This window comes from Cavia porcellus, unplaced genomic scaffold (assembly GCF_034190915.1).
Source record: "Cavia porcellus strain 051 isolate PalLab524CR breed Dunkin Hartley unplaced genomic scaffold, mCavPor4.1 scaffold_29, whole genome shotgun sequence".
In the NCBI taxonomy this organism is placed as follows: domain Eukaryota; kingdom Metazoa; phylum Chordata; class Mammalia; order Rodentia; family Caviidae; genus Cavia; species Cavia porcellus.
This window is the reverse complement of record NW_026947512.1, coordinates 43,652,033-43,671,449: the sequence shown is the minus strand read 5'-3', so window position 1 is coordinate 43,671,449 and position 19,417 is coordinate 43,652,033. Positions and strand designations below refer to the sequence as shown.

General features: G+C 41.4%; 1 protein-coding gene across 1 annotated transcript in view; it reads right to left on the bottom strand.

The window, feature by feature from the left end:
- Kcnu1 (potassium calcium-activated channel subfamily U member 1) overlaps positions 1 to 9,442 on the bottom strand; it is a 135,672-nt gene extending 126,230 nt beyond the window's left edge. The window contains 2 exon segments of the mRNA XM_013144677.2: positions 6,511 to 6,630; positions 9,296 to 9,442. Of these exon segments, the coding sequence (XP_013000131.2) occupies positions 6,511 to 6,630; positions 9,296 to 9,442 (267 nt within the window).
- Between the last annotated feature and the right edge of the window lie 9,975 nt (positions 9,443 to 19,417).

The following is a 19,417-nucleotide window of genomic DNA, read 5'->3' as shown; positions in this document are numbered from 1 at the left end:
CATTGTTAGAAAAACAACAGAGAACGAGAAATGAATTTTTGTTACTCCATATCTCCAACATTATATTTAAAATATTTTTTACTGAATGAATTTTTCTATTTTAAAGAGAAAAAAACAAACTTTCAAAACAAGATAATTAGAGAGTAAGATTTGTTAATGTATTGCATATTTTTATCTTTAAATTAGTTATTCAGAGTACAATAGATCAGCATTTAATTTCCCAAGCAATATTCCCATTTAATTTCCCTAACAATATCTATCTATGTATCTATCTATCTTTCTGTAATTTTTTGAGCTTCTCACATTAGGGAGATAACATGTTCACACATGTGAGTCTGATTTATTTCACTTATGAGTATGGTCTCTAGTTGTATCCATTTACCTACAAAAGCCTTGAGTTTATCTTTCTTTATGGTTGAGTAGTACTCCGTTGTATAAAATACTACATCTGTTTTTTTTTTTTTTTTAACTATTCTTTGGTTGATGAACATTTGGGTTGTTTCCGAGACCTAGCTATTACAAAATAGTGTGCTATAAATATGAACGTACATATATTGCTGTGGTATGGTGTTTTTAATGTTTTTGGGGAGATACACAGCAGGGGAATAGCTGGATAACATGGGAACTCCACTCCTAGCTTTTAAAGAGTTTCCATACTGATTTCCACAGTGATTGCGCCCGTCTACACTCCCACCAACAATGGAGAAGGGTTCCTTTCCCCACAGTGCTGACAACCTTTGTTGTTGGTTGATTTCTTGATAATAGCCACTCTTTCTGGGGTGAGATGGAATCTCAGTGTTGTTTTAATTTGCATCTCTTGAACGACAGGTGATGGTGAACATTTTTCAAATATTTATTTGCCGTTTGTATTTCTTCATCTGAAAAGTGTGTATTCATCTCAGACACTCATTTTTGGATGGGGTCTTTAAATTGGGGAGTGCTATTTTTGAGTACTTCATAATTCTCACTAGTAATCCTTTGTCTGAAAGAGCTAGGAAACATTTTATCCCACATTGTGGGCTGTGTCTTCACTCTGTTAGTGGTTTCTCTTGCTGTGCAAAGCTTTTTAATAAGATGAGATCCCAGTAGTTGTTTCTCTGTGATAGCTCCTGTGCGATCGAGGTTTTATTTATAAAGTCTTTTCCTATACCAATATCTTCAAGAGTTTTACCTATTCTGTCTTTTAGCATATTTAATATTTCTGTTTTAATATTTTTCCCTGAATGAATTTTGACCCTCCATTTGTTGATACTAAGGCTAACAATGGAAGGTGTCTGCATTCATCTACTGAGTTTATTCATCTACTGAGAGGATTATTTATACACAGAGAAGCTTATGCCTTGTGCAGAAGAGACTTAAAACAGAACACAAAGGCAGAAAATCCAGGATTGCCTGCAAAAAATTGAATCCAGAGAAAATGAAAAGATCAAATTGAGACATAAAGCAGTGGCTAGACCTATGCTAAAATAGATACACTTATCAGTATGGAACCATGATTTTGATTCTAAATTTTTTAGCCTCAAAACAACATAGAAACAGCTACTTACAAGATTAATAATGACCTTAAACCAAACTAACCAACAACCAACCCCACAAAAAGAATAACTGCTTAAAAATAAGACCGTTTTGGAAAGTGAGAAGAACATTTCTCCCACGGGGAATTGGTATAAAAATATTATAGTAGTCTTCTTACTCATTGCTGGATGTGATATCTGACCCAGTGTAGAGCAGCTAATGTGTAATTTAGCTCACGGTTTAGGGGGTTCAGCTCACAGCCAGCTGACTCCATGGCAGAGCTGTCATGGCACAGGTGTAGTGGAGCAAAGCTTCCCAGTTCATAGCAGCCAGGGAGGAGAGCAGGTGATACCAGAAAGGGATGGCCAGTGTCTAGGTAAAAGCAGCCAGTGGTACCTAGGGCGCAGCCTGGATATTGCACTGTCTTAAAAGTTCCTTCACCAGATTAGTTCACCTACCACCCATGATTTCATCCTACCACAAGATTTTAGGTAATTGGCAAAATGTAGACAATATTTTTGTGGAATGTAGAACTCACGGCCTCTAGTTCAACTGCCAGTGGAGTTGTTTTTCAAGCTGAAACTTCCTGAGCTTGGCCTTTACTGTCCTGAATCTCCAAAGATTTACAAATTCTTCCTGCAAACCAGATCCAGAGGCGTCTAAGCTACATGATCGTCTAGACATAGCAGCAGCAATGGCCCCTTTTCTGGTGCCAGTTTCCTAGAGTGGTGGCTTTTCCGTGGTTAGCCACAGAAACTGACACTCACAAGCTAACGCAGGAAAGATTTATTTCATGGTTTAGGGTATCCGATCCTTTATCAACTGGCTCCAAGACATCCTGTTTTGAAGAGAATCTCTTTTTTCTTTCTTTTTAGTGACTGATATGTGTATCCTCCTCTTTCTTATTTTCTTCTTTCTTTTCCTCCTGTTTTTACCTTCATCTCTTCCTTTACCTCCTCCTTTCCTTTCTTCTTATTATCCTGGGACTGTGGTCATGATTTATCTCCCAAAATATTAAAGACATTAGTCTGCAATTTTTATTTTGTTACTTTTAGTGGCTTTGACGTTGACACTGAACATTCATTGGAAAAAGAAAATTAGCCATTTTCTTTCTTTTATTTTGTTTGGGGTAAAATTGCTTAGTTAGCTTTAGCGATACCCACTTCTTGAAGGTTTGGTAGAATGAGCCTTGAAAACATACGTGTATCTTAGAGAAGGGTGAGGAGGAATGGGTGGTGATGATGCTGTCTTGGGCAGCCTTATGATTTCCAGATATTCGGATAATTTTATTTTATGGATAGTTGTGATAACTTACCATAATAAATAATCCATTTCTCAACTTTAATTGACTTTCAATTTCCTTTTTATTTTTACTGATTTTCTCATTTTCATCTATTCTTTCATAGGCATGTATTTTTTCTTTGTTTAGACTGGCATTTTGTTGATTTCTCTGTCACTACTTCAAATCATCAGCTCTTTTATAATATAGTATTTTCTGACTATATTTTAAACTTTCTGCTTTCATTTCATCTATTTTCTTCATCTTTGTAAACTTGATCATTTTATCTATTTTTGTCTATCAAGATTACTTTTTAAAGTTTTACATTAAACTATCTTTTGTCTTTTATCTACTACAAAGGGATATGTGATAACTATACTTTAATTATCTGTATTCTTTATTCTATAGTTTCCCAAGAGCCATTTAAGAAAGAGAAATTTGAACATTTGTATCTGTTGGGTCTTTTTTTCCAGGTTCACTTATTTTATCACTTATTGAATGGTATTCAGTGAATGTTGTCTCTTTGTAAATTTTATAACTAGGCTTTTTATGTGGACTAAATGTTTATAAATAAATTACAGTTACTGGAAAATTTAATTTCTGCTTTCAGAATGTGGAGTTTGATCATTTCAATCTGCCTCCTGCTGTTAATTGAGACTCTTTGGTTTTCTTTATGGTCAAAATAAAAATTAGTATTATTCTGTTCCAATATGAGATAGGTGAGCTAAAATCCAACACTACCCAGGTATTATTTTATATTAATTTTTAACTCTGGTAATTTTTCACTAATTATCTTGAATTATAATTTTGCGGTAGTGATATTCATGATGTCATATCCTGGAGTGTTTTATTTATTTATTTATTTTTGCATTTAGTATTACACAGGTCCCAGGTTGAATTCTGTCCCCCCAAAATAGACAAGGCTGAAGTCCTAGCCCCTAGTTCCTCGGAACATGCCCTTGCTTGGAAATGACATTTTTGCAAATGTACTCAAGTGAAATGTGGTCATGAATGTGGGCTGTTACCTATTATGATGAGTGACGTTGAATGAGGGGATAATGGAGACACAGCCAAAGGTCCCGGAGAACACCATGTGGAAAACCACGACAGGGAGCTATCTGATATGCTTTTGAACCAAGAAGAGGGCAAAATCTCCAGCAAATGACAGAACCCAGGACATAAAGCATGGAGCATTTCTCCTCATAGCCTTATAAGCAACCAGTTCTGCCAATGCCTTGCTTTTTGACATCTAGAGAACAGAACTGTGAGGCGACATTTCTATTGCCTAAACCACTCACATTTTCATGCTTCCGTAGGGAAATTTAAGGAACCAGTGCAAGTTATTTGACATCATTTAATATCTTTTAATGTTATTAAAAGTAATTTGTTTTAATGATATTAAAATTGAACTATCAATTTCTATTGTCATTTACCTGGTATATCTTTAATAGTATCTTATTTATCAGACTTTAGTATGTCCTGAAGTTCACAAACGTAAGTACATTATGACAACTCATGCTTTCTCCCTTTGGAGAATAAAATGATTCTATTTGAGTTTAGCTCTTTTTGTGAAGCCCAAGACCTCACACTGTCCTCCACTCTTTTCCCAGAACTCTGGCCTGGCCTCCATGCTCTCTAGCATGTGAACTTTCCTTTGGTGCTTGCAGTACCCTGGGCTCTTGGTCTCCACAAATCTGTTCTCTGTGTCTGTAACAATGTTCCCCCAACTCGTCAATTGCTTCCTCCCTTTGGTTTTTGCATCTCAGTCCAAATCTGATCTTTTCAGAGATTTCTTCTCTGACCATTGTATCCAGCATGATCTAATTCCTCAACCATGAGAATGTGCCAACACATCATTCCTGCCCCTTCAGTTTTGATTGAATTTTTCTCATTTATTTGGTTTGATATCTATCGGCTCTGTCCCCACCAGAATTAAAGTTTTGTAAATGCAAAGGCTGAATTTTTCATGATGGATGGAGAAGATGCCTAGCATGTGGTTGACAAGTGACATATATTTTTGAAGGAATTAAGGTAATTAGTATGTAAAGGAACAAAAGAAGGATAGAAAGAAAGGAATGCAAATGCAATGTCATTCTCCTCCCACTCTTGCAGAATCACTTTCATGGGGGCCCCTTAGAATTGCAGTTAAGGTTTTTCAGTAGTAAAATAGTTATTTAATTTGACCTTTACCCTGTAGTTTCTAGTGTTCCAGCTATACAACCATTGGCCATTGCAGGTGGAAAGAACATTTTTCCCATCATTATGATAATTTTCATTAAAAAACATAAGATACTTATATTAGTAGTTTCCGTAGTTCATTGGAAAGATTTGCACTAATTTCATTTGGAGAATTTTTTGAGTCCATGTCTTGAACTTTGATTAACTACTTTAAAGATAGCAATGCTCAGTGTATTAACTATTGCTATTCTCCTGTTATTTGGCCATGAAATTTTTACTTTTCTTTCATAAAATAAAAAAAAAAAAGAAATAATTTTTACTGGATAATAATCAATAATTATGCATTTCCCCAGCTCTTCTGGTGTAACACTTCTACGGCAGGTGTTATAAACTTCCTTCTGCTTCACCGCAGACCTTTAATGTTATTCCAGATATTATCCTCACACAGTCAAAGAGAGTTTCAATATCTGACAACATCCCAACCAAGAAATCCTTCATATAGTCAGAGAGGATCACAAAATCTTTTGCCATGAATCATACCCACAGAAACTTAAGGAAAAAAAAGACACAAACCATTTAAAAGATAGAGAAAGGAAATGCACATTCTCAGGGGATTTAACATTCTCTGCAGTTTTTGATGAAAGCGATTTTATTTATATATTTCCAAGGAAAACTTTAGCAATTGAATTAAGCAATAGCAAGTAAACAAGAGCCAGTTTTACTAATTATAAGGTGCCAAGGAAAATCAGTAGTCAACATAAACTTGCTTTCACTATATCATCATCAGACGGTAACATTCCCTAAAGACTTATTTCTTGCTGTTTTAGATAAAACTGACCTAGTGATGCGGTATCAGCACGGGGTTCATTTCTGGGACCTCTGCTACTCCGGCAGAGGATCAGATACTCCCATGAGGCAGTCTCCTGTTCTCTGCAACAGTTCACAGTGTACTGGGGAAGACACGCACAGATCATTCCAACCACAGTGTTCAAAGGATCCCACAGACATGGGGCGGGGGCAGCTGCGGTCTAACACATGCCCCAGGGACCTGGAGCTTGACTGAGTTTTCATGTTTTAATTACTGAGCAAAACAATACATACTGCAGACTGGTGAAAAGGTTAGGTGTATGACGAAGACCTGAAAAAGAGGTGTTTGGAATCAAAAGAGGAGAAAATAGCTGCATGCTTCAGGCCAGATTAGGTCCTTAAATACTGAGGGGTTTTTGATGATTTATGTTCCAGACAGTCTTCTACATAACAAGAAAACAAAATGCCCACAACCTTTACCTTTAAAACAATGCTGCCCTTCTCACAGATAAACTGACAATAAATATAAAAATCTAGTGCTCAGTAATGGTATGCATTCTAGAGAAAAACCGGAAATGCTTGGGATTAGCAGCCAGAGGAAGGCGAGACAAACAACTAGGTAAGACCACCGGGGAGCCCACAATGCTCCCTTTAGTAGGAAGGACCTTTCTAGGCTCTGTCAAGCTCAGGGGTAGAACGCCTCAGCAAGCTAAGGAGCAGCGTGCACTTACCAGTACTTGTCCCACGAAGGTCTGGGCCGAAAGCATCATTTCTATTTGTTTGCGAAATACTCCATAACAATAAAGTCTTCTTAATGGGTTATAAATAAAGATATTTGATGAGAAGAGTTCCTATAAGCAAGAGAAGGGAATTGACAGAGTGAGCTGTAGCTCCGGGTGTCATGGTGTTGGCCAGAAATCACTCTGCCCTGCCTGACCCAGAGGATACGGGAAGTCTCTGCCCAATAGAGTGCAAAATGGACTTTATTGGTTTTGTATAATTTTTCTGCACAGTTTTAAATTCTGCTGGTTTTCTTGCTTATCCTCAGCCCAGACCCTTCAAACTAACTTCAGTGTAATGTTCAACACGGGAAGTAGAATGCTTCTTTTTGCTCTAGGAATGAGTGCTTTCACATTTTTCCAACAAAATACATGAGCAAATCCCAAAAAGCTAACTCAGTGGTTTTTAGGGGATTACTCCAGACTTTTTAAAAGGAAGTGTTAAGGAAAGTTTCAACAATTTTGAATTGGTTGGTTTTACTTCCTTGTCTGGTATCACAGTCTCCTGAATTTATAATCTTCTGTCATACGTGTAGAACGGCTTTACCTGTTGCATGTGAAATTTATAGTAATCCTATGTGCAGGCAGAGTAGGTGTGATTAAATCAGTTCTATCTTGAGAAAGAGATCAAGAATAGAGAAATTAAGTGCCTTGTCCAAGATCAAAAAAGGAGGGAAGACAGGAGTCTGAGAGAGCATCCATCTGTCTTAGTAAGGTCCAGAACCTTCAGGGAGACAGATGCTGATGCAGGGTTGTCACACCGAGTCCTTGGGGAGATTCGTTCTCTCCCTCCCTCCCTCCCTGTCTCTTTTCTTCCCCTCTCTGTCATTCTCTCTTTCTCTCCCTCCCTTCCTCCTTCCATTTCTCTTTCTGTCCATTTCTCCCTCTCTCTCTCTTTCGTTCATGGTACCAGAGATCAAACCCAGGGGCTCTCTACCCAACTGCATCCCCAGCTCTGCTTATTTTTTAGTTCAAAACAAGGTCTCAGGAAGTTGCCCAGGTTAGCCTCAAACTTGGGATCCCCTTCCCTCTGCCTCCTGAGCAGCTGGAACTGCGGGGGCCGTGGGCTACCTAATCAGTTTCACTCAGACTTAATTTTTATGCTGTTATTTACTGAGTGGTAGGAAAAAAAGTCTTGCTAGAAGACTTTTTAGGAATTCATATTCTGATTAATGATCTTGTTTCTCCTACACATGACTCAGCATGAGCATTTCTGAGAGGTTTAAGAATAATTTAAAAAAAAAAACATTTAGCATGACATTAGTATGGGGCACTCATTTGAATTTCATGTTATAATTAGAGGTAACGTCTGTGCAAAAACAAACTGGCTCCAAGAAATAAGAAAATCTTACTTGTGGTTGTAGAATTCTTTAAAATGCATTTATAGAGAAATGATAGCTCTCCAAATAATTTTCAAAAGGCATTTTCATAATATCTGACTTTATGACAATTTTGGGTTTGGTCAACTTTTCCAGAGGCTTAGAGAGAAGTATAACACTCTCAATTCATTTAAATATTGCTAATTATTGAGAAGTCACTCAGCATGCATCACACTCCTCAGTATCCCAAGAGCAGAACTGTATAGTTGCTGGACGCTCTGACCCCACGTCTTAACATTTTATGCTCACTTAATACTTGAAATCAGAAGGCACCTCTACACTGAAATACAGACACAAATTACAGTCAAAGGAAATGTGAGTTGACAAACACACTCTCATAGTTTTGTAACCACGTAAAATACCTACAATGGGGAAAGAAAAACATTTCCTGGAGCAGAAGAATTTCTATAAATTCCAGCATACATTTGCAAATAAAAGGAGGTGAAAACCCAGAGTGAGATTTATCATACTTCCTCATTCTTAAGTGTCTTTGAATTATTTTCCTGAAATTTATGATGTTTCCTAAAATCTTTAATGCAGAAATAATCATTAATAGTCTGAATTCAGAAACAAACCCATGAGCTTCAAAATGGGGTACTTTTTTAAAGTCAAAAATAAATTGCTTTTAATCAACCACCTTAAAAATGTACCAAGTTGTTATAAATTATGTTACTTATGTCACTCATTTATGTGAAGAGAAACGTTTTAAGAAAATTTTCCATATTCATGATGATGCCAGGTAAAACATGTTCTATAATGGAAATTACTGTCATCTATTTGAATGAAAAAAACCCCAAAATTACTAAACAACAATGGGAACCTTTACACAAGGCTTGATAAAACCCTTTACCTTTGATCTCTGCTAGTAGTCATTAGGTAGTGTCTGAGACATTTATTTCTAGCTCTTAAGTGGTGCCTCATCTGGGGCAGCTATCATTTATTCTCTTCATTACAGTTATTATTCACCATCAGCAACCCTTGCAGACTGGTTTGGGAATAAAGAGAGCAGCTGGCACAGGTATGCTGTGCCTGTGTAGGAAGAAACCACTTCTTTTCCTCTCTTTATAGTAGCCCCTCTGACTGTTTTCATAAGGGTAAACATGGCAGCCACCATGTCTATGAGCATGTCTTTTTTCAATGTCCTCAGCTTCTAGCCTGACCTTCATTACCTTCCCTGGACACTGACCCTCCAGTCGTGGGAAGCACTGCCTCATACCTGGCCACTTTAGGATGGCAGCCCACCCATTCACGAACACCAGACGAAGCCTGAGAAACCCAGGGAAGTCTGGGTTAAACACAGGCATACGCCAGAACCATCTCTGCTTCTCCCATGAGTGGTCCCAAATAAAGCAACTGACCAGGACGATTCCTGTTCTCTGCATGCGTTCCCTGTGTTTGATGATTCTCCTGATTAATCTGAAGAGGGATAAGATGGCAAGTCCACCAAAGAAGGTCACGAAGGACGACAGAAGAAATGCTGCCTGAATTTCAATCCTACAGCCCATTTCCCCCAGTTCTGTCCCACTTTCCTCTTGTGGCTTAGCTCAAAACATCGGGAGACAGAATGGGGAGGCGATTCTATGATGTCATGGCGGCATGGTAACAGTTCCGGGATGCCACGTTTCTAGTGCCGCGGTGATAATCTGGAAACACTAAATGCTCACGAGTTGCACATTCATCAGCAACTGGAGATGGGTGGAACCCAGAGCCCAGATGGTCCAGAGAGAATTCTAGATCCAGTGATTGCTGACTTTCCCCGTGATCTCAGAGAAATCACATTCACTGAGGCTGTGGCCATCAGGCTGCCTAATTGGTTTGTTCAGTCAAACAACTTCAAGACAGCTTTTGGGATGCATTGATATCAAATCGATTTGTACGGGACTGGGTGGATTCTGGATCCCAGAGGGCAGTGTAGCCTCAGGTGGATGGAAGAGAAACACTGCAAGGTTTTTTATTTATCAAAATAAAGTTATCTAAACAAAGTGGCAGATATATGGGAAAATTAATCTAAATATCTAGTATATGACACGAAACCTAGTTAGTTGTATAGTACATTCGAGGTGCACTAGCCACACTCACACACAAACATACACACACACACACACACACACACACACACACACACACACACACACATGCACGGGCACAGGCACAGGTAACTCTGAGGTAACAGGTATGCTAATTTGTTTGACTACAGTAAGCACTTCATTATTTCTGAATACATCAGATCATTAAGCTGTTTTCTTTTTTTTTTTTTTTTTTTAGATAAGAATACCTTAAAATAGAAAAAAAAATACTTTTGCTTCCCTTGAAATAAGAAAGGCATCTCATAGAATGCAGTGATGGCACAGGCAGCTTCGCGGGTGTGATCACAGCCTGGCTGCCACTGTGCCCATAGACCTGCTTTCTTCATCCCTTCTGGCTGGGACTCGTTTTTCTGCACCTTTATTCCTGCCCTGTCCCTAAGTCCGTTGGACCAACAGAGGCAGATGTCAGCCTGAGGGACAGTCACTCACTCTGGCGTTCTCTAACATAGGCGCAATGTCATGTCTTATAGCGCCTGTGGGTGGCGGGTGATAGTTTACAAGCCAGTGGAGGACAAGGCTTACCTGTGTACTTCAGAAATGGTCCAACAGGAGGGGACAAGGCCTGGGAAATCACGTGGCTCTTGGGAGCCTGATGAGCTCCGCTCCGTGTGGCTGGAAGACTGTGTAAGTGTCATTCAGAACTGCTGCCGCATTACGCTTTCTTTCCTGAGGCTTGTCTCTCCCATCTGCAGAACGCTGCTCGTACTTGGAAAATCACATGAACTTGAGTAGTTCCTGAATGTGTGAATAAATTAACACAAGCCAGCCACACTTCTCGTTTCCCACGTCTCTTTGCTTTTATTTTGAGACAGGGTTCTGTTACATATTTCATGTACTTCATGCTGGCCTTGAGCTCAGTGTAGGCCAGGTTGGCTTCAGCGAACTCAGGGTGATCCTCCTGCCTCAGCTTCTCAGATGCTGGGATTGCAGGTGTGTGATGCCACATCAAACTACTATATTTCTCATTTCTTGCTGCAAATTGTTTTTCTGAATGTGGTACCATCCACTGTGTATGTGTGCACAGTTCATTTTGTCTGTGTGTTTGTGTGACTGTGTCACTCTTCATGAGGTATGCAGTATTTGGAGAAGAAAAATCAGATCTTTATTTTTAAATGTTTATGTTATAGCACCATGAATATGTATTTGTGTGTGTGTTTATACTCTTTTGAAAGCAATAAATTGTATTACAATGTTGCCTTTTTAAGGACATAAATCTACACATTTAATATTACAACCCTTCCTTCTTGTACTCCTAAAAACCAAGGCTTATTTCCTATCTTTAAAGATGATGTACACCATTGTCTAAAAACTAGTCTAGAAATACTCACCACTCAACAATAGAATAAGTGGAAAATCAGGGCTGAGGGCAGTTGTGATTCCCCAGAAGAGGGACTCTCAATGCCCAGCAATCTCCTGTCTCTGGGGCTGGAAAGCATCCATCCCTTTGGAAATGCTACTTACAGATGAAAGCCTCAGTTTCCCAAGATTGTGTGTGGAACTATTTTACTTAGTAAGGCTTTACCTTATGGCTTCTTACATTTTTTTTTTTTTTGCTCCAATTAACCTCATATTTTCTTCAACATGACAACAGTATCGTCATTACTTCTGGAGAGAGCTTACTTTTGAGGGAATATGATCGATGTGTGAATATTTAAGTCTAAGACCTATTTGAAAAGCCACTGTGCTGTGTCCTAAGCTGTTCACTAGGGGGCCATTCTATCTGGACAGGCCATGAGCAAATGCAGGAATTTTAATCCAGTAGCTGGATGTCCACAGTAGTGCATCTGTCACAGCAGATTTGTTTTTAGAAGTGAGTAGCTCTGACATCATACACTTAATAATTATATTTAAAATCCATACTTTTTGGTAAAATTTGTTGGCATGCTTTTGAAGGGTTGGCTCTTTGGACAAGTTTCTTATGCTCCATAAGTGAACTGAGGACGCTAGATTGGTGTTTTTGATATTCCAGGTTGGCCCATGCCAGGAACTTTTTATAGTTCTGGTGGTGTCTTTAATAAACAGTAAACATTATATTTCAGTGTCTGATCTCATTCCCCAAATAGTTTCTATTAAAAATGAACCAGTAAGGAAGAAGCATCATTTCTGAGTGACTTTTTGAATTGAAGAAGTGTCAATAAATAAGCTTGGAATGTAGTTATATTTCTTTTGGGTCATTTTTTCGTCTAGAACTGTCACAGGAGGAACATGGCTACCTGAGCCCCTGTCTCTGAATCCAGAGCCTCTTTCTCAATATGGTCTGATCAGAAATATGATAACTAGCTTGTCAGAGAAATTATTCTTTCTTCTCTATTAATACATGATACATACATAGATTGATAGAATTTTCTTCTGGTTTTCACTCATGAATTTTGTCACTAATTTGCATTTTGCAGTAATGCAGAATTTTCCTCATTCTGGGTGTTTCTGAATTGCGTTTGTGTCTCTGGGGGTGTCAAGGGCATGGGAATACTTGGGTGATTCGCTTAGTTCAAAGGGAAGAACCTCCTAAAGTCCTTCAATGTTTTGACTTGGTCTTAGCCTGAAATGTTTGGAGAACTGTCTGTCTTCAAAACTGGTGAGCAAAGTCATGAATTTCCTCTCATGGGCCAGCAGGTGGCGCTGTTTCACAGGGAATTAGGTGATGAACAAGCGGTTTTGTTTTGTTTTTGTTTTTTGTCTTTTGTTTTTGTTGTTGTTTTAAAAATAAGATGGAGGAACACACTTGGGGAGAGGACATGAAAGCAGAAAGTAAGAAACGGGGAGAGGGCGTCCGGTCCTCTAGTAAGACCCAGGGCTTTTGAACTCCTGCGGCCTCACACCAGACCTGCGTTCTGTTCAGGCGCTTACTGTTAATCTTCAGAGAATCTATTTTTTTTTGAAAGAATGGAGGGATAAATTAAACTGTTGATAACCATGGGGGTTTAAAAAGGATGATCTCTATGGCTCTGTGAGAGTCAGACAAACCTTTTCACGACCCTGAGTAATGCAATCAGTTTCTTTAGCAATCAGTTTCTTTAGCAATCAGCCCAGCTGAGGACCCAGCTGGTGATTTTTATCTGAAGGCTTCCAGTGGTCAGCAGCAGGAGGGGGCAAGGGCCACCGCCGTGGGCCTTCTCTACTGGCAGCGCCCACAGCAGTGCTGGCCTGGCCGCGGGTGGTGACTGCCAAGTCACCCACAGGCCGCTCTCTCACTGCTCCTGCTTGGAACTGCTGGTCTACCATCAAAAGGCTGCCGAGAATCGCGGCATCGTCCCAGGGGCTGGCTGCATTATTCCCACGCGTGCTATGAGTATCTGCTTCCAAAATCCTAATTACCATGAACCGTGCATGTGTTTGAGTCCCAACGCGAAGCTTAGGTGAAAAACAGTTGTCACCCCCAGCATAGGAGATGAAAGCCTTGTTTTCAGGATCAGCTGCTGTGGAGCTGGCATGCTCACTCGCTAGGCCTCCCCAGGCCCTGTCTCCTGGCGGGCTTTGCAGATGAAAGAGCTGTCCTTTAGCTCCGTCTTTGGTTTGGGGACAGCATGGTAGTTTGCTAGTTACCTCGTGAGAGAAAAACCACAGAGATACTTTCCAAAAATAAAATTTATTCTAATCTACACACTTTAAAGAAAGAGGGACTTTCCAAAAATAAAATTTATTCTAATCTACCTGCTTTAAAGAAAACCAGCTGATGCAAGCTGCATGCACCAGGCAGAGGAAGTGACCTTGGAATGGTTAACATCTAAACCAGGCTCTGTCCCCTTTTTCATCAAGGGTAATCCTCCCTGAACGCTTTCAATGTTTCTTTCTCCATCTGTGTTGTAATTTTAAATGCATTTGTATACAAACTATCTTTATATACAATGTATGTAACTTAGGGCTATTTGTATAATATATTTATTTTATTTTTCAGCATAACCTTGAAGGATTTTGAAATACAATGTGAAAAGCTGCATACATTAGTATGACACAAAAATTATTGAGCATTAAATCTACTCAGCTCCTAGTTCTATGAATTCCTTTTATATAGGAGGAAACTAAGAACCAGGCAGGAGAATTTGGTCTTCAATCTGTGAAAGCAGGCTGGAGGCACCCCCAACCCATTCAAATGCGTAGGATTTGGACGGGAAAACAGGCGAATAGTCATCAGGACGAACAGTAAGCATATTTTCTGAAATCTTTGTGTCTCCCAAATGTTTAAAAACATCTTCTAATCTCTCTTCTAAGTAACATTAAGCCGATGGAGTTGGGAGAGTTCTACACTGGAGAAAAAGGATCGGATCCTATCTGCTCAGGAGAGGGGGAGTGAAAGGCGAAGGCGTAGCAATGTGGTGCAAGATGCTATTTGCTTTCAAGAAAGCCAAAACGGTTATCTCTGTGGAAGTAAGCCCTTCCTTCGGTCACTGGTACTGTCTTGTAATCAGTAGTGGTCAGCACCCGTCCTTGACAAGCAAGCATTACTCTAATTTCTTTGCTTTAAAGCAAAGGTTGGTCTTTGCAAATCTTACCACCAGAGGGCAGAATTGACTAACTGTTGCTCTTGTCAACTCCCTCTCCCCATCCTTTTCCAAAGCAAAAGTTTTTTTCACCCTGGGAATGAAAAAAAGTCCTTGCAGTTCTTCATCAGAGTAGGTGGGGAATGTAGTCTTGAGAAGCAGTGAGATCAAAAGAGTCCTTGACCGGCCCTCTCTTGGCAAAGGCTCCGCTCCTCTCAATGACATTGGAAGGGCAGATGTTCAGGGCCACCTGCACCCATCTCATTAGCTTCCCTGGTTGCCAGGCTACCTTTCCTCCGAGGATTTTCTTGGGTCACAGATGCCTGATGTAGGCTTACAGAGAGAACCTGGCCCTGGATCACCTTTCTTGGATTCAAAAATTTAATAAAAATCACATTTTAAAAAAGCTTTGTTGTTTTTTTACTCAAAATATCTTCTTTAGCTTCTTTTCTTGCTGCAAATATGCCCTTAAGGAGAGATACTAAGCAAATGGTCTAAGTCCATTACAGCAATCGAGACATGGGCAGAAGAGCCTCAGACTACCCCCATTCAAATGCGCTGATGCCCAGCAGCCCAGAAAAGTGGTGGCCATATAAAGTCAGCAGTGCTGTCGGGGCTGTGTATGTCCCAGGCCTTCCTGCCTCCTTCTTTAGAGAGGAAGCCGGCATTGATCTTGGTTTCAGGACTCTTCAAACCCTTGTTCTGTTTCCTGCTGGAGCGGGCAGCTGCTGGTGATAGACACATTCAGAGCCTGGTTCCCTGGCTTGGCTACGATCACTACCTCATTCACTTTGCTGTTGGGGCAGGGGAGGCCACGCATGTATCTGGGGAGGCAGATGAGCCAGCTCTAACTCCCGTTTGCTGAGTTTCTGCTCTGAAAAGCGCACATTTGCAGCTAATGGGCAATCTGTCACTTGCACTCTAATGGAAATCACCTGCCCTCGAATAATCATTAAACACATTGACAACACCCAATAGCTGGACTGCTCTGCTTGGCTTTAATACTGCCTGGTTGGACCCAAGAAGATGGAGTGAAATAAAATAAACAAACCACTGCACATCATTGAGAGGCTCACCTTTCTGTGGATTCCTCCATAAGGAGAAGAGAGGCCTCGGGGCAGTGCAGAAGCCTCAGGTCCCCTCCTGAGATGACCTTGATGTTTGACTTGTCTGCTTCCCAAATCTGGGCAGAAAGAAAAGCAGAAATGTGACAATAAAACCCCTCTCCTATGTGATGCACAGATGCCATGGGAGTCAGTAGTAGGCCCTCAGTGGGCCAGAGCTTTGGGCTCTCAGAAAACAAGAACAATGATAATGATAGGTGTTTACTGAACACAGGGGTCCACATTGGAATGCTAGAGTATCTTAATAAATCATCACTGCAATGCATAGTAGAGATTAAAGATTTGAGGTGTAGAGAGCTGGACTCGCTCGTGGTCTTGGATCTTCCCAGTGGCAGTTTTGATTCAAAGTCCATGGAGCTGACTCCAAGGTCTGCATTCTAATCCCTCAGCTTTCCTAGGTCACAGATGGCTCCCTGCAAGCTGATGCCTGTATCCTGAGCAGAGGCATCTTCAGCGGCTGAGGCTGCCTCCTTTCAGAGGGGGAAACCTCCTGCTCTTCCAGGCCGCCTTCGTCACAGACAGTCACTCAGTGTCAATGAGAGGTCTCTAATGGCCCTCTACAGCCATCCTGATGGCCTCCACTGCTTGAATCTGGAAATCCTGTTGATTCAAGGTAACTTTTTTCTCTAAGGAGAAAAATGAGGGTGGGGACTGAGCAAAGGAAAGGCAGAACTGGCAGACAGAATGGGTGGGTCCTGGTTAGCAGCATCCTGTTCTGCACAGTGGACAGCTCTCCTAGGCCCCAGCCAGCCCGGGAAGCTGAGGGGTGGGAAGAGCTGCTGTTCCTAGGAAGCTGCAGGTTCTGAGAAGTGGAGCTCAATTCAGCTGGAGCTCCTTCAGCAGGATCTGTGATGTCCAGAGACTATATTCAGAACCCAGCACGGTGGCACGTCTCTGCCATGCAGTAGGGAGCAACACAACTTACAGCAGATCATTTTCTGGGCTGCCAGTGGGTGCATGGTATGTACATCTGGTCAACCCTTCCAGTGATCTTTCCAAGGTGCAAATTGTTGGTTACAGTGGACTTGGCAGGGGAGAGTTAGATGTTGTAGAGTGATTTTATTTTGATAATTCAGCAAGCAGTTAGCTGAGAGCCACTGGTCTTCTTTTGTCTCCCCTGCAGTATCTTGCAAAATCTGTACACATTGTAACAGGTGAGTTTGGTGGAGGGGGCAGTGATGTCCTGAAGGCAGACAGACAGAAGGCAGCAAAAGCTATGAAGAGGCCCTTAGTACTTAACAGTAACCTTCAGAGTACAGCCCTCAGCAGGCACACGAGCGTGATCAGCAGGCACACGAGCGTGATCAGCAGGCACACGAGCGTGATCAGCAGGCACACGAGAGTGATCAGCAGGCACACGAGAGTGAGTGCCATCTTTAAGAAGAGAGTCATGGGCACTTAGAGGGTGAAGGAGACAGCATCATTCCAGACGAGAACATGTCCTCAGAAGTAAGACAGGCACATGTGCAAGGGGAGGAGCAGGAGAACTGCTCTGGGATGCGGTGTGTCCATCTCCTCCACGGTGCAAACCCTTGCCGTGGGTGTGAGGGCTCCTGATGGGCGAGGTAACTCGTGGAAGAGCACCTGGTCAGGAGGAAATGTCCCCATCTTCTGCCTGAAGCCTCAGCTCGTTCCTGGAAGTTCTGTCTCCCCGTAACTTCAGGGCTTGGTACTATGCAAGACAAATGAGATTCGTGGTAAGCATCCAAGGAAAAGAAAGAAACTAAAACCCTAAAGACAGTCCAGCTACTCTTTACCTGCTAGGGTAGGGGAAAGAGCTTCTGGGTGTAAAAGAATGAAAAAGACCACAAAAGGAAGATGTGCTTCTTTGCTGATTAAGAAATTAAATTTTTGCATTTCCTGAATATTATAAAATACAAGCCCACAAGATGTTTTATGCAAATTATTGATATAAATTTGATAGCTCCTAAATACCTTGTAAAATTTTTAGAACTAGACACCTGTGGAAAAATAGAGAGGAGGAAAAATATTTAGTGACAAAGGTAACAATGGATATTTGAAAACAACTTGAAAACAAAAGGAAGCTTTTCTGGTCCCAGTTGCAAAAATGTTGTCCTTTCTATTGCTGTTGAAAATGTAAATATGTTGCTAAAGAATCAACATTCTTATTTCTTTGTTTTAGCAATTGTATATGTTTAGCAAAGATTCAGGACTTGGAGAAATGCTTATGAAAGATTATTTATGTGTTTTAAATTTAATCAGCTGATCCACAAAAGCAAAACTATATGTTTTATTGGGGTACCATGTGACACTGGGATATATACATATATATTGAGAGAAATTGAGGAGGGGAAGAAAGAGACTGTCAAAAAATACAGATCCGCTTCAGCAGTTCACCATACTAACGAAGTCTGGGATGTCTGGAAGCTCGTGGCCCCCACATTGAGCGCCCTTGTAATTGTAGAGGCCAAAGGTAACTTGTGGGAATCTCAGGATGTCTCAGTAAATTTACTATTAAAATGTTTGTGAGTTTTTCTTTTCCTGATGTGTACATCTTACTTATTTCTTTAAATATGTTTTATTTCTGTAAAATAACTCACCTGTTTTTTGTTTCTTTGTCGACACGGGCTTGCTGTGTGCCCCCAGCGGACCTAGAACCCCTGATCCTCTTGCCTTGTGCCCCCACGCCCAGTGCAAGATACCTTATGTTCTTAGTGGGCGAATAATAAAAAATGTTGTACTCTTAAATGAAAAAATTAATAAACAAAGGCATCCCTTGGTAGATTATTATCCTGCCACACACAGTATTAAAATCTCTATGATAATAACCATGTATTATTTCATAAGTGAACTTTTAATTGAAATAGTCACCAAGTGGTAGCCGGTCCTTCAGTCACTCACTGAACGCGTCATTACTGAGAAGCCACCACGTGCTGCAGAGCCTGTATCCCAAGCAGCTTTTTAACAAACCAGCGAGTGTAAAATCACAAACACAAATGAGTACTACAGGCGCCCGGGATAGAGCTCAGTGGCACAGCGCCTGCCTGGCAAGCGTAATGAGTTCGATTCCTGAAACCAAACAACAGTGACAAAAATCACGATTACTGCAAACAAAGATAGCGTGTCCCCCTAAGAACTCGGAACCCAGGGACTGTGCGAAGGCTGCTCTGGGGAAGCGGAGGGCAGGAGGCCGCGGTGAGGCCGAGGCAGGAGTGGCCCCAGAGCCCCGGCCGGCTGGAGTGGCCGCGCTCTCCTCCTGCAGGCCAGCCCAGCCGTAGACCCCAGAAGGGTTTGGGGTGCCGCCTGTGCGCCTCCTCCTGCAGATCCCACGGCCAGAGCTGCGTCTCCCTGCAGCCCACAAGGGTGCAACGCTAACTCCTGGTTAAAACGTGACTTAAAAGCAGGGAAAATAAAAGCTAAGCGAGGCAGAGCCGCGACTGGGGCCTCCAATCTGCACCCCAGAGTGTCCTGCGCAGCAGGGCGGCGCGTCCTCCCGCATCCTGTGCTCAGCCCTGGCCCACTGCCGAGCTGCGGTGAAACCTGGAAGGAGACCGCCAGGGCAGGTGGTGGGCGTGCACGCGGCTGCTTCCAGGCCAGTGAGCGGGGCTGGACCGTAGCAGGCCTGCTCGGTTCGGAATTCTCATCCTGTGCATTGATTAGCATCACTTGGAGGTCTCTGAAACTCTTTGTGTGTGTGTGTGTGTGTGTGTGTGTGTGTGTGTGTGTGTGTGTGTATTAAACCTAAAGCCAGGTCTAGTCCTTTTTATTTTTTAATTTGAGACTGGGTCTCACAAAGTAGCAAAGTTGCTCAGGTTGGGCTTGAACTTGTG